This window comes from Oncorhynchus gorbuscha, linkage group LG13 (genome assembly GCF_021184085.1).
Source record: "Oncorhynchus gorbuscha isolate QuinsamMale2020 ecotype Even-year linkage group LG13, OgorEven_v1.0, whole genome shotgun sequence".
NCBI lineage: Eukaryota > Metazoa > Chordata > Actinopteri > Salmoniformes > Salmonidae > Oncorhynchus > Oncorhynchus gorbuscha.
In genome coordinates, this window is record NC_060185.1 from 37,277,546 (window position 1) to 37,292,045 (window position 14,500).

The 14,500-nt window shown below is 45.1% G+C and overlaps 1 protein-coding gene across 2 annotated transcripts in view; it reads left to right on the plus strand.

Moving 5' to 3' along the window:
• The window catches only part of LOC123992821 (periostin-like), a 55,243-nt gene that overhangs the window by 19,088 nt on the left and 21,655 nt on the right, over positions 1 to 14,500 (plus strand). For both annotated transcript variants that reach the window (XM_046294363.1, XM_046294362.1), the window contains exons 3-9: positions 3,439 to 3,503; positions 3,954 to 4,111; positions 4,373 to 4,537; positions 4,838 to 4,984; positions 5,186 to 5,327; positions 11,498 to 11,710; positions 12,045 to 12,179. In XM_046294363.1, the coding sequence (XP_046150319.1) occupies positions 3,439 to 3,503; positions 3,954 to 4,111; positions 4,373 to 4,537; positions 4,838 to 4,984; positions 5,186 to 5,327; positions 11,498 to 11,710; positions 12,045 to 12,179 (1,025 nt within the window). The remainder of the gene's footprint in view (positions 1 to 3,438; positions 3,504 to 3,953; positions 4,112 to 4,372; positions 4,538 to 4,837; positions 4,985 to 5,185; positions 5,328 to 11,497; positions 11,711 to 12,044; positions 12,180 to 14,500) is intronic.

Below are 14,500 nucleotides of genomic sequence, written 5' to 3' on the forward strand. Positions count from 1 at the left end.
CTTATATCTCTCAGATATAAGATAGACACTTCAGAACAAATTTCATTTGATTTTTGGGGGGGCTATCTGTTGTTCCATGTAGTGAATCTGTTATTCAATGTGTTTCTTTTGGCTAATAGTAGTAATGCCAAATTCAATGTTTCATTAAATATATATATATTTAAATTATATACCTTAAGGAGTCTTAGACAGGGCTTAGACTCTAGAGCAGGGTTTCTCTTACCCAAGGGGTGCACATTTAGTTGTTTGCACTAGCACTACACAGCTGATTCAGCTGTGTAGTGTTAGGGTAAAAACAAAACGTGCACCCCTTGGGGTCCCGGGGAAATGCTGCTGTAAAGGGTTAATGGAATGGTCTTTTGGAAACACTATCTTGCATATCACAGGAAAATTCCTATGGAAATGTTAGTTAATGAGCCAATGAGATTCCCAAGGGAACGTTCTCTATAGTTGTGGGAATGCTTGTTGTTAGCTGGGTTGCAATGTCATGGGGTTTAATTAAAGAGGCCTGTTCTGTTTTTGTGTCCCTGTGATTACGACTGCTGTTCAAAGCTGTTTGATTTAGATTAAAGATTACAGTGCCATTTCCTCAAATCATTCCTCCCCCATTAGTCATTTCTAATGAGCTTGTCTGTTACAGTTTACACATAGCCCATTCAACAGTTTGTGGCATATGCAGGAGTTGAAAAGTTCCATTTCCTAACCAAGGTTGTCAACTGCTTACAGATTTGATTTCAAGACCCAAAACATAATGTCTTAGAGGTTAAATAAGGATAAATCATGGACTAGAGGGCTAGAATAATTGTTTGTTTGGCTTCAAAGGGGCAGGGTCCTTGGTAAATGACACCCTATTCCCTACAAAGTGCATTATATATGGACTAGGGTACCGTTCGGGAGGCAGTGTGTGTGAGTTTATGTATCTACAGTATACAATGTGGTAGCGTTACCCTGGAGTCGTGCTGGCCTGGGCCCTGGGACCACAAAGCCTTATGGTTAATAAAACAGATGATGAGGACCATGTGGAAACAACTGAACACACACACACACACACACACACACACACACACACACACACACACACACACACACACACACACACACACACACACACACACACACACACACACACACACACACACACACACACACACACACACACACACACACACACACACACACACACACACACACACACACACACACACACACACACACACAGGAGCATGAAACAGCCTTTCAGTACAGACATTAGTGATGATTCAGCTGAAATACAATAGGATGAACTCCAGGATAAATATACGATGTGCTCTGATGTTCTGAAATAAGTTATAGAACACTCTAATTACCTGGGATGTGGTGATCACTGTTTATGTACCCCGACTCTGAATATTTAAACAGAGGATAGGGTATGTCTCTTTCTCTAGCTCGTGATCTGTCCGTCTGTGTGTTGTCTCTGTCTCTAAAGCGTGATCTGTGCGGGATGTCTCCATCCCTCCCTCCTCTCTGTCTCCAAAATGTGACGTGTACATGTGTTGTCTCTAAACATGGTGTGTCTGTGTTTCTATGTCTGTAGGACGGTGCTGTAGGAGTGATCTGTCCCTAAACATGGTGTGTCTGTGTCTCTATGTCTGTAGGACGGTGCTGTATGAGTGATCTGTCCCTAAACATGGTGTGTCTTTGTCTCTATGTCTGTAGGACGGTCCTGTATGATTGATCTGTCCCTAAACATGGTGTGTCTGTGTCTCTATGTCTGTAGGACGGTGCTGTATGAGTGATCTGACCCTAAACATGGTGTGTCTGTATGTCTGTAGGACGGTGCTGTATGAGTGATCTGACCCTAAACATGGTGTGTCTCCGTCTCTATGTCTGTAGGACGGTGCTGTATGAATGATCTGTCCCTAAACATGGTGTGTCTGTGTCTCTATGTCTGTAGGACGGTGCTGTATGAGTGATCTGACCCTAAACATGGTGTGTCTGCGTCTCTATGTCTGTAGGACGGTGCTGTATGAGTGATCTGTCCCTAAACATGGTGTGTCTGTGTCTATATGTCTGTAGGACGGTGCTGTATGAGTGATCTGTCCCTAAACATGGTGTGTCTGTGTCTATATGTCTGTAGGACGGTGCTGTATGAGTGATCTGTCCCTAAACATGGTGTGTCTGTGTCTATATGTCTGTAGGACGGTGCTGTATGAGTGATCTGTCCCTAAACATGGTGTGTCTGTGTCTCTGTCTGTAGGACGGTGCTGTATGAGTGATCTGTCCCTAAACATGGTGTGTCTGTGTCTCTATGTCTGTAGGACGGTGCTGTATGAGTGATCTGTCCCTAAACATGGTGTGTCTGTGTCTCTGTCTGTAGGACGGTGCTGTATGAGTGATCTGACCCTAAACATGGTGTGTCTGTGTCTCTGTCTGTAGGACGGTGCTGTATGAGTGATCTGTCCCTAAACATGGTGTGTCTGTGTCTCTGTCTGTAGGACGGTGCTGTATGAGTGATCTGTCCCTAAACATGGTGTGTCTGTGTCTCTATGTCTGTAGGACGGTGCTGTAGGAGTGATCTGACCCTAAACATGGTGTGTCTCTATGTCTGTAGGATGGTGCTGTAGGAGTGATCTGTCCCTAAACATGGTGTGTCTGTGTCTCTATGTCTGTAGGACGGTGCTGTATGAGTGATCTGTCCCTAAACATGGTGTGTCTGTGTCTCTATGTCTGTAGGCCGGTGCTGTATGAGTGATCTGACCCTAAAAATGGTGTGTCTGTGTCTCTATGTCTGTAGGACGGTGCTGTAGGAGTGATCTGTCCCTAAACATGGTGTGTCTGTGTCTCTATGTCTGTAGGACGGTGCTGTATGAGTGATCTGTCCCTAAACATGGTGTGTCTGTGTCTCTATGTCTGTAGGACGGTGCTGTATGAGTGATCTGACCCTAAACATGGTGTGTCTGTGTCTCTATGTCTGTAGGACGGTGCTGTATGAGTGATCTGACCCTAAACATGGTGTGTCTGTGTCTCTATGTCTGTAGGACGGTGCTGTATGAGTGATCTGTCCCTAAACATGGTGTGTCTGTGTCTCTATGTCTGTAGGACGGTGCTGTATGAGTGATCTGTCCCTAAACATGGTGTGTCTGTGTCTCTATGTCTGTAGGACGGTGCTGTATGAGTGGTCTGACCCTAAACATGGTGTGTCTGTGTCTCTATGTCTGTAGGACGGTGCTGTATGAGTGATCTGTCCCTAAACATGGTGTGTCTGTGTCTCTATGTCTGTAGGACGGTGCTGTATGAGTGATCTGTCCCTAAACATGGTGTGTCTGTGTCTCTATGTCTGTAGGACGGTGCTGTAGGAGTGATCTGTCCCTAAACATGGTGTGTCTGTGTCTCTATGTCTGTAGGACGGTGCTGTATGAATGATCTGTCCCTAAACATGGTGTGTCTCTATGTCTGTAGGACGGTGCTGTATGAGTGCTGTCCAGGGTACATGAAGCTGGACGGAATGAAAGGATGCCCTGCAGGTATGTAGCTACGGTCGGTTACAGTGTATGTAATGTTATATGGTACAGGATACGCAGTGTACTCAAGTTTGTAGTGCACTTAATGTTATATTGTACTTCAAAGGTTCAACAAGAGGTTAAACTAAGACAAATCAATGGGTATTACATTTTCTCATAAAATGTACGAGTCACAACACCACACCAACATAAAGATTCAGCTGGCACATCATCCTACCCATACATGTTCCCTTTCAGCGTCATCCGGCTGTCTTTGGGGTTCTTTATAGTTGTTAGTTGTTTTAATGAGGCTTGTGTGTGTCCCAAATGGTACTCTATTCCATATGTACTGCAATATTTTAGGGCTCTAATAAAAAGTAGTACACTATATAGGGTATAGGATGCCATTTGGGATCACTCCTGGTATGTAGGGAGATGTAGTCATTATGGTACCTTCTCTTCCCTGTTCCACAGTGGCCCCTATAGACAATGTGTATGGTACCTTGGGCCTGGTCAAGGCCATCTCCACCCAGGAATACTCTCACATCTCCAAGCTAAGGGAGGAGATAGAGGGATCTGGGTCATACACCTTCTTCGCTCCCAGCAACGATGCTTGGGACTTGTTAGATGGGGTAAGTCAGGATAAGTGTCATCTCTTACAGCTGGACAATTCCAGGTAATTCAGATAAATTACCTGTAAAAATGAACCCACCAGCGATAGTAGTAACTATTCCAAAACCAAAACCATTCAGTGCTTGTAATGTGACCATTTAAAAGAGCTACAACATAAATCACCAGAATGGTTGATATACCTGAACCCTACAGCCAGTTGCTGTCATCACTTCGTGTTAAGTATATATGTTAAGCATTTTTATTCTGCATTTCTTCAACAGGAAGTGCGTAGTGCGTTGGTGAGCAACGTGAACATTGAGCTGTACAACGCCCTGCACTACCACATGGCTAACAAACGCCTACAGACCAAAGACCTGAAGAACGGCCTGGTGGTCGACTCCATGTACAACGACCTGGGACTCTACATCAACCACTACTCCAACGGGGTGAGCATCCCACTAAACCTACACAACATAATCTTCTGCATCCCAAATGGCACCCTACTCCACATGCAGTGCACTAATTTGACCAGCGTCCATGGAATGTATTGCCGACCCAATAGTTTCCATGCCATGAGATAGGAAAGTTAACATCATGGAGAGCTAAGGCTTTATTTGTGTGCAGGTAGTTGTTGAAGGGTGTGTTGTGTGAACATTGGAGAGTTACGGACGGTATGCTGTTGTGTGATGTGTGCAGATACTAACTGTGCGGTGCATGTCCTATGCGGTGTGTTATTATGTATGAAGATCGTGACGGTGAACTGTGCCAGGATTATCCATGGCAACCAGGTTGCCACCAACGGAGTGGTGCACGTCATTGACCGTGTCATCACTGGCGTGAGCAACACCATCCAGGATGTCATTGAGGTTGACGATGACCTCACCACTTTCAGTGTAAGTTTTATTTTCTTCTGTTCTCCTCTCCTCATCCCCCTTCATTTCAATTCCTTTCACTTCCTTTCCTACCTTTTTCTTCATTATGGTTCTCCTCTTGTCTCCTTTCCCCTTCTCGTCTTTTTGTTTTCATTCTATTCGATTTACACAGGGTGGCACACACAGTATTAACGGAGGATATGATGTGTTCTTTCACTACAGGATGTGGCCCTGGCCTCAGGCCTGCTGGACAAGCTGGGACAGCCCGGCCAGTACACCCTGTTTGCCCCCACCAACGATGCCTTCGCCAAGCTGGACTCGGATGTGCTGCAACGACTGATGGGTGACAAGGGTGTCCTCCAAGGTAAACCAATCCGCTGGGCCAGTCTTCAACGGTCTATCACCTCTCTGGAATGTCTTCTATGAATACAGAGAGCAGCTCCCAGGAGAGTACTGTAAAGCAGAGGGGAGACATTTAGACTTTATATAAACCTCCAAACGCAGGCCATATCTGTGTTTAATGAGATGAAAGTGCAGGAAAAGTAACTCAATGGTTCCCGCTCGCCATGTTTGCAGGGCTGAGTAACCGCAGACTTTTTACATGTAAGCGCCTTTTCCTACTCTAAACAGATGGAGCCGACTAGTTACAGTCTGAGCTGTGGATTTTGAATTCTCAGACAGTTGGCAAACTGAGTGTTCACCACAGTTGTGTGTGAGTAATGAAAAACAAAAGAGGTCTAGTTTCAGATGATGGGCTACAAAATAATGGCTATTCAGAAAAATAAACCTTCATATGGTGAAGCTTTTTGATAATTTGACACATTAAAGAACTAAACATTTACTGTCACTCTATAATTTATGTCTGGGTGGCACACAATAATAAAACACTCTCACTTGTTCCAAAACATTTCCAAAGAGGTATCGTTCATACGGTTCTAAACACCACAGGGCAGGAAGCAGGAAGCACTCCGCTCTGCCTGTGTCCCAAAGGCAGTGCACCTTATTCCCTACTTCGATCATACGGCTATGGTCAACAGTAGTGCACTATTAATAGGGTACCATTTTGGGACACACCCCAGTCAGAGGGTTGGGACTGGAAAGGTTCAGAAGGTTCAGAGCATTAGGAGGGTTGGCAGCGGTGTGATGATCCCTAATATTAGTCCTAGGACTTCCCTGAGCTATGAGATCACACAACTTCACACACAGTCGAACAGAGTCAAACAAGGCAGTAAAACAGTCAGGAATCTCCCTGCACTCAATAGTCTCCCGACACTAAAACCCATGAGATCTAAGGGATCTCCAGGTCTCCTGAATATCATAGGCTGAGTCCCAAATGGAACTTGATTCCCTACTTAGAGCACTTCTTTTGACCAGGGCCCATAGGGATCTGGTCAAAAGTTGAGCACTTGTAGTCCAAAAGTTTTTTTCCTGTGTTTTATATACACTCGGTGGCCAGTTTATTTGGTACACACATCTAGTACCAGGTTGGACCCCCTAGTGGTTAAGTGGTTAATTTAGAGCGTTAAGCGTTATTAAGAGCGTTGGGCCAGTAACCGAAAAGTTGCTTGTTCGAGTCCATGCGCCAACTAGGTGAAAAATCTGTTGATGTGCCCTTGAGTAAGGCACTTAACCCGAATTACTCCTGATAGTCGCTCTGGATAAGAGTGTCTGCTAAATGACTAAAATGTAAATATAGAACAGGCTGAATTCTTCAGGCGTAGAAAGGTCTCTTGATGCCAATTGAGCAACTTAACGTGTGCCAGGAAAACACTGCCTACGCCACTAGCCTGTATTGTTGACACCAGCCAGGATGGGGCCATGGGTCAAGCTGCTTACGCCAAATCCTCAATCAGAATAATGCAACAGGAACCGGGATTCGTAGGACCAGGTGATGTTTGCCACTCCTCAACTGTCCAGTGTTGGTGACCGGGTGCCCACTGGAGCTGCTTCTTCTTGTTTATAGCTTATAGGCCTGGAACCCAGTGTGGTCGTCTGCTGCAATAGCCTAACGGTGACAAGGACCGAAGGCGTGGTGATGACTCATTTTTCTATCTCAAGTCTTTATATCTTTTACCTCCAGCTAAGGTGTCTTGTGCATGAAGAATGATTTTTTTTGTTATGTTCAGTTTGATAATGTGCACCTGCTCATTAGTTAGCTAGCTAGCTAGCTTACTTTAACTTGCTAACTGAGCCATGCCGTCACACACACTTCATATGAAACAAATGGGGTGGTAAGTGCAGCACAATGTACACAACACTAAATGCTTTACCAAGCTAGCAAGATGATGAAGAAATATTTAAATTAATTCTCCATTATCCCATATTTCCAGTACCAGTTTGCTTCCTAGCTAACTTTAGCTAAACGGTTAGCATCGCAATTTAGCACAACATAGCCAAATCAAATCAAATCAAATGTATTTATATAGCCCTTCTTACATCATGCTGATATATCAAAGTGCTGTACAGAAACCCAGCCTAAAACCCCAAACAGCAAGCAATGCAGGTGTAGAAGCACGGTGGCTAGGAAAAACTCCAGAGAAAGGCCAAAACCTAGGAAGAAACCTAGATAGGAACCAGGCTATGAGGGGTGGCCAGTCCTCTTCTGGCTGTGCCTGGTGGAGATTATAACAGAACATGGCCAAGATGTTCAAATGTTCATAAATGACCAGCATGGTCAAATAATAATAATCACAGTAGTTGTCAAGGGTGCAGCAAGTCAGCACCTCAGGAGTAAATGTCAGTTGGCTTTTCATAGCCGATCATTAAGAGTATCTCTACCGCTCCTGCTGTCTCTAGAGAGTTGAAAACAGCAGGTCTGGGACAGGTAGCACGTCCAGTGAACAGGTCAGGTTTCCATAGCCACAGGCAGAACAGTTGAAACTGGAGCATCAGCACGGCCAGGTGGACTGAGGACAGCAAGGAGTCATCATGCCAGGTAGTCCTGAGGCATGGTCCTAGGGCTCAGGTCCTCCTCCGAGAGAAAGAAAGAACGAGAGAAAGAGAGAATTAGAGAGAGCATACTTAAATTCACACAGGACACCGGATAAGACAACAACATTAGCGCAGTTGTCATTATTGGCTATAGAGTAAAAATTTATGAAAACAAAAATGTGCTTTTTAGTCATAATTTGAGTTTAGGGTTAGGCATAAGGTTAGCAGTGTGGGTAACGTTAGGGTTAAGGTTAGGTTTAAAATAATATTTTAAGAAGATTTTTTGGGTAGAAATTAGGTAGGGTTTATGACTTTGTGGCTGTGATAACGAGTGATGACCCATGAGCACAGCTTGCTAGTTAGCTTACATTATCTACAGCAGGCATGAGACAAACAAGCTGCTGCCACATTGTGGCCTGGATTATTTAAACAAAACAAATCGGAGGTTTTGGCCTTAACACCATGCGGTAAATCAGTTAATGGACCAATAAGAAAGAGAGTTCCAAACCTCTCTGCCAATAACAGCACATTTTCAGTTTTTCCCTCCCCACTCAAACCACTCCCAGACAATCCTAGCAAAGTTCTTGCTTTAGAAATTGATGTTTGCTAATAAGCTATTTTTTTTCTACTTTTTGACCATTTTAATTGAAAATAATCACAGTAAGGTACTACATTTTTACCCAGAAATTATTATATTTTTAGATAAAAATGGCTACATTGGACCTCTAATGGATAATAGGGTGCCATTTGTCACGCAACCTGTGATTCATTCGCTATTCTGAAGCCATGCTGGAAATGACATAATCCGATGCAAGGCGCCTCTGTTTCTAGCAGCCAACTGGCCTCCTCTCATGTTCATGTTCAAATCTCAGTCAAATTCATCCAGACATGTAATACTAGGTAGCCATGGATTTGCTCCTACGATCCGATACGGTGCCAGAGCGTATGAAAGTATAAAAACCTATACCAATATCCAGTATCAGATGCTACAGACAGAAGTTGACAGATCAGCGCTATCAACTGCAGACAAGTCTAGTGGGAAGTTTTTGTGGGTAAATACAGTGCCTTGCGAAAGTATTCGGCCCCCTTGAACTTTGCGACCTTTTGTCACATTTCAGGCTTCAAACATAAAGATATAAAACTGTATTTTTTGTGAAGAATCAACAACAAGTGGGACACAATCATGAAGTGGAACGACATTTATTGGATATTTCAAACTTTTAACAAATCAAAAACTGAAAAATTGGGCATGCAAAATTATTCAGTCCCCTTAAGTTAATACTTTGTTGCGCCACCTTTTGCTGCGATTATAGCTGTAAGTAGCTTGGGTATGTCTCTATCAGTTTTGCACATCGAGAGACTGATTTTTTTCCCATTCCTCCTTGCAAAACAGCTCGAGCTCAGTGAGGTGGGATGGAGAGCATTTGTGAACAGCAGTTTTCAGTTCTTTCCACAGATTCTCGATTGGATTCAGGTCTGGACTTTGACTTGGCCATTCTAACACCTGGATATGTTTATTTTTGAACCATTCCATTGTAGATTTGGCTTTATGTTTTGGATCATTGTCTTGTTGGAAGACAAATCTCTGTCCCAGTCTCAGGTCTTTTGCAGACTCCATCAGGTTTTCTTCCAGAATGGTCCTGTATTTGGCTCCATCCATCTTCCCATCAATTTTAACCATCTTCCCTGTCCCTGCTGAAGAAAAGCAGGCCCAAACCATGATGCTGCCACCACCATGTTTGACAGTGGGGATGGTGTGTTCAGGGTGATGAGCTGTGTTGCTTTTACGCCAAACATAACGTTTTGCATTGTTGCCAAAAAGTTCAATTTTGGTTTCATCTGACCAGAGCACCTTCTTCCACATGTTTGGTGTGTCTCCCAGGTGGCTTGTGGCAAACTTTAAACAACACTTTTTATGGATATCTTTAAGAAATGGCTTTCTTCTTGCCACTCTTCCATAAAGGCCAGATTTGTGCAATATACGACTGATTGTTGTCCTATAGTTAGAGTCTCCCACCTCAACTGTAGATCTCTGCAGTTCATCCATAGTGATCATGGGCCTCTTGGCTGCATATCTGATCAGTCTTCTCCTTGTATGAGCTGAAAGTTTAGAGGGACGGCCAGGTCTTGGTAGATTTGCAGTGGTCTGATACTCCTTCCATTTCAATATTATCGCTTGCACAGTGCTCCTTGGGATGTTTAAAGCTTGGGAAATCTTTTTGTATCCAAATCCGGCTTTAAACTTCTTCACAACAGTATCTCGGACCTGCTTAGTGTGTTCCTTGTTCTTCATGATGCTCTCTGCGCTTTTAACGGACCTCTGAGACTATCACAGTGCAGGTGCATTTATACGAAGACTTGATTACACACAGGTGGATTGTATTTATCATCATTAGTCATTTAGGTCAACATTGGATCATTCAGAGATCCTCACTGAACTTCTGGAGAGAGGTTGCTGCACTGAAAGTAAAGGGGCTGAATAATTTTGTATGCCCAATTTTTCAGTTTTTGATTTGTTAAATTTTTTGAAATATCCAATAAATGTCGTTCCACTTCATGATTGTGTCCCATTTGTTGTTGATTCTTCACAAAAACATACAGTTTTATATCTTTATGTTTGAAGCCTGAAATGTGGCAAAAGGTCACAAAGTTCAAGGGGGCCGAATACTTTGGCAAGGCACTGTAAGTAGCCTTGCACAAGTGGACAGCTCATAGGGCAGGAGCCTATCTCCTGATTAGTAGTAGCCTATCTCCTGATTAGTAGTAGCCTATCTCCTGATTCTGTAGTGTGAGGCAGCTTGATGTACATCCCCAGGACAGGATGCTAGTCCATCACATGGCTTTACCCCCAATCTATCTCCTTAACACTGAGTGACAAGGGAAGATGCACTCAGGTCCCAGTTTTTCAGTCTTTGTTATGACCCTGCCAGGGATTGAACTCACAATTTTCCAATTTCAGGGCAGAGACTCTAACCACAAGGCCACTGAGTTGACATTTTTGTGAGAAGATACATTTTCATCATGTCTCATGGTCTGACAAACTGTAACTTGGCTAACTTCCATCGCAGATGTGGAATGCCGACATGTGGATGTGGTGGATTGACACGCAGTCCATGCAAAAAGTCACTAACTTAAACTGAGTGATTTTGGGGGATTATTTTATTATGTTACTAAGGATAAAAAGTATGCCTTGCTAGTACAGTATATGAATTCAAATTTTCTCAGGAAGCTGGGCCAGTCATGTATAATAAAAGAATGCTGTTAATCAATAACGGTATATATAGAAGTTTCTGAGTCTGTGGATCCGATTAACACTTTTATCCTCTCCTCTCCTCTCCTCTCCTCTCCTCTCCTCTCCTCTCCTCTCCTCTCCTCTCCTCTCCTCTCCTCTCCTCTCCTCTCCTCTCCTCTCCTCTCCTCTCCTCTCCTCTCCTCTCCTCCTCCTCTCCCCTCCCCTCCCTCCCCTCCCCTCCCCTCTCCTCTCCTCTCCTCTCCTCTCCTCTCCTCTCCTCTCCTCTCCCTCCTCTCCTCCCCTCCCCTCCCCTCCCCTCTCCTCTCCTCTCTCCTCTATCCTCTCTCCTCTCCTCTATCCTCTTCCTCCAGCCCTGCTGAACTTCCACATGCTGAACTCTGTCCAGTGTTCAGAGGGCATCATGTCCGGCCAGACCTTTGAGACCCTGGAGGGCCACAATATTGAGATTGGCTGTGATGGGGAAAGCCTGACGGTGAACGGCATCAAGATGGTGCTGAAGAAAGACATTGTCACCACCAACGGAGTCATCCACCTCATTGACGAGGTCCTCATGCCTGACTCAGGTTAGCTCTCAGCCCACCTAATAAAAATACATGTCATTTGTATAGTGCATTCATTACAGAGCTGTAACACACATCTCAGAATATGCATGTTTTTGCATTTGCATTTCTTTGTTGAAATGTAAATGGAATTAACTGTTTCACGAAATACACAACAACTTTATTTGGAGCTCTCTTTGATGTTACACTAGTATACAAGTCAACCATACACATAGGAAAATAGATGGAAACAATGACACAATGACTAAGATAAAATCTTAAAACTCTGAATAAGTGTAGAAGTGTTGATCTTTCAGTGGAAGAAAAGCTTTTAATGGTGTTGTCTGTGTCCTCTAAGCCAAGCAGGTGATGGAGCTGCTCACCCCTTCCCAGTCCACCTTCAGTGACATGGTGTCAGAGCTGGGTCTGTCTGCAGCCATGGAAGCCAAGGCAGAATATACACTACTGGCCCCGCTCAATTCTGTCTTCACTGGTGAGTAACACACCACTGGTCCCGCTCAATTCTGTCTTCACTGGTGAGTAACACACTACTGGCCCCGCTCAATTCTGTCTTCACTGGTGAGTAACACACTACTGGCCCCGCTCAATTCTGTCTTCACTGGTGAGTAACACACTACTGGTCCCGCTCAATTCTGTCTTCACTGGTGAGTAACACACTACTGGCCCCGCTCAATTCTGTCTTCACTGGTGAGTAACACACTACTGGCCCCGCTCAATTCTGTCTTCACTGGTGAGTAACACACTACTGGCCCCGCTCAATTCTGTCTTCACTGGTGAGTAACACACTACTGGCCCCGCTCAATTCTGTCTTCACTGGTGAGTAACACACTACTGGCCCCGCTCAATTCTGTCTTCACTGGTGAGTAACACACTACTGGCCCCGCTCAATTCTGTCTTCACTGGTGAGTAACACACTACTGGCCCCGCTCAATTCTGTCTTCACTGGTGAGTAACACACTACTGGCCCCGCTCAATTCTGTCTTCACTGGTGAGTAACACACTACTGGCCCCGCTCAATTCTGTCTTCACTGGTGAGTAACACACTACTGGCCCCGCTCAATTCTGTCTTCACTGGTGAGTAACACACCACTGGTCCCGCTCAATTCTGTCTTCACTGGTGAGTAACACACTACTGGCCCCGCTCAATTCTGTCTTCACTGGTGAGTAACACACTACTGGCCCCGCTCAATTCTGTCTTCACTGGTGAGTAACACACTACTGGCCCCGCTCAATTCTGTCTTCACTGGTGAGTAACACACTACTGGCCCCGCTCAATTCTGTCTTCACTGGTGAGTAACACACTACTGGCCCCGCTCAATTCTGTCTTCACTGGTGAGTAACACACCACTGGTCCCGCTCAATTCTGTCTTCACTGGTGAGTAACACACTACTGGCCACGCTCATTTCTGTCTTCACTGGTGAGTAACACACTACTGGCCCCGCTCAATTCTGTCTTCACTGGTGAGTAACACACTACTGGCCTCGCTCAATTCTGTCTTCACTGGTGAGTAACACACTACTGGCCCCGCTCAATTCTGTCTTCACTGGTGAGTAACACACTACTGGCCCCGCTCAATTCTGTCTTCACTGGTGAGTAACACACTACTGGCCCCGCTCAATTCTGTCTTCACTGGTGAGTAACACACTACTGGCCCCGCTCAATTCTGTCTTCACTGGTGAGTAACACACTACTGGCCTCGCTCAATTCTGTCTTCACTGGTGAGTAACACACTACTGGCCTCGCTCAATTCTGTCTTCACTGGTGAGTAACACACTACTGGCCCCGCTCAATTCTGTCTTCACTGGTGAGTAACACACTACTGGCCCCGCTCAATTCTGTCTTCACTGGTGAGTAACACACTACTGGCCCCGCTCAATTCTGTCTTCACTGGTGAGTAACACACTACTGGCCCCGCTCAATTCTGTCTTCACTGGTGAGTAACACACTACTGGCCCCGCTCAATTCTGTCTTCACTGGTGAGTAACACACTACTGGCCCCGCTCAATTCTGTCTTCACTGGTGAGTAACACACTACTGGCCCCAATTCTGTCTTCAATTCTGTCTTCACTGGTGAGTAACACACTACTGGCCCCGCTCAATTCTGTCTTCACTGGTGAGTAACACACTACTGGCCCCGCTCAATTCTGTCTTCACTGGTGAGTAACACACTACTGGCCCCGCTCAATTCTGTCTTCACTGGTGAGTAACACACTACTGGCCCCGCTCAATTCTGTCTTCACTGGTGAGTAACACACTACTGGCCCCGCTCAATTCTGTCTTCACTGGTGAGTAACACACTACTGGCCCCGCTCAATTCTGTCTTCACTGGTGAGTAACACACTACTGGCCCCGCTCAATTCTGTCTTCACTGGTGAGTAACACACTACTGGCCCCGCTCAATTCTGTCTTCACTGGTGAGTAACACACTACTGGCCCCGCTCAATTCTGTCTTCACTGGTGAGTAACACACTACTGGCCCCGCTCAATTCTGTCTTCACTGGTGAGTAACACACCACTGGTCCCGCTCAATTCTGTCTTCACTGGTGAGTAACACACTACTGGCCACGCTCATTTCTGTCTTCACTGGTGAGTAACACACTACTGGCCCCGCTCAATTCTGTCTTCACTGGTGAGTAACACACTACTGGCCCTGCTCAATTCTGTCTTCACTGGTGAGTAACACACTACTGGCCCCGCTCAATTCTGTCTTCACTGGTGAGTAACACACTACTGGCCCCGCTCAATTCTGTCTTCACTGGTGAGTAACACACTACTGGCCCCGCTCAATTCTG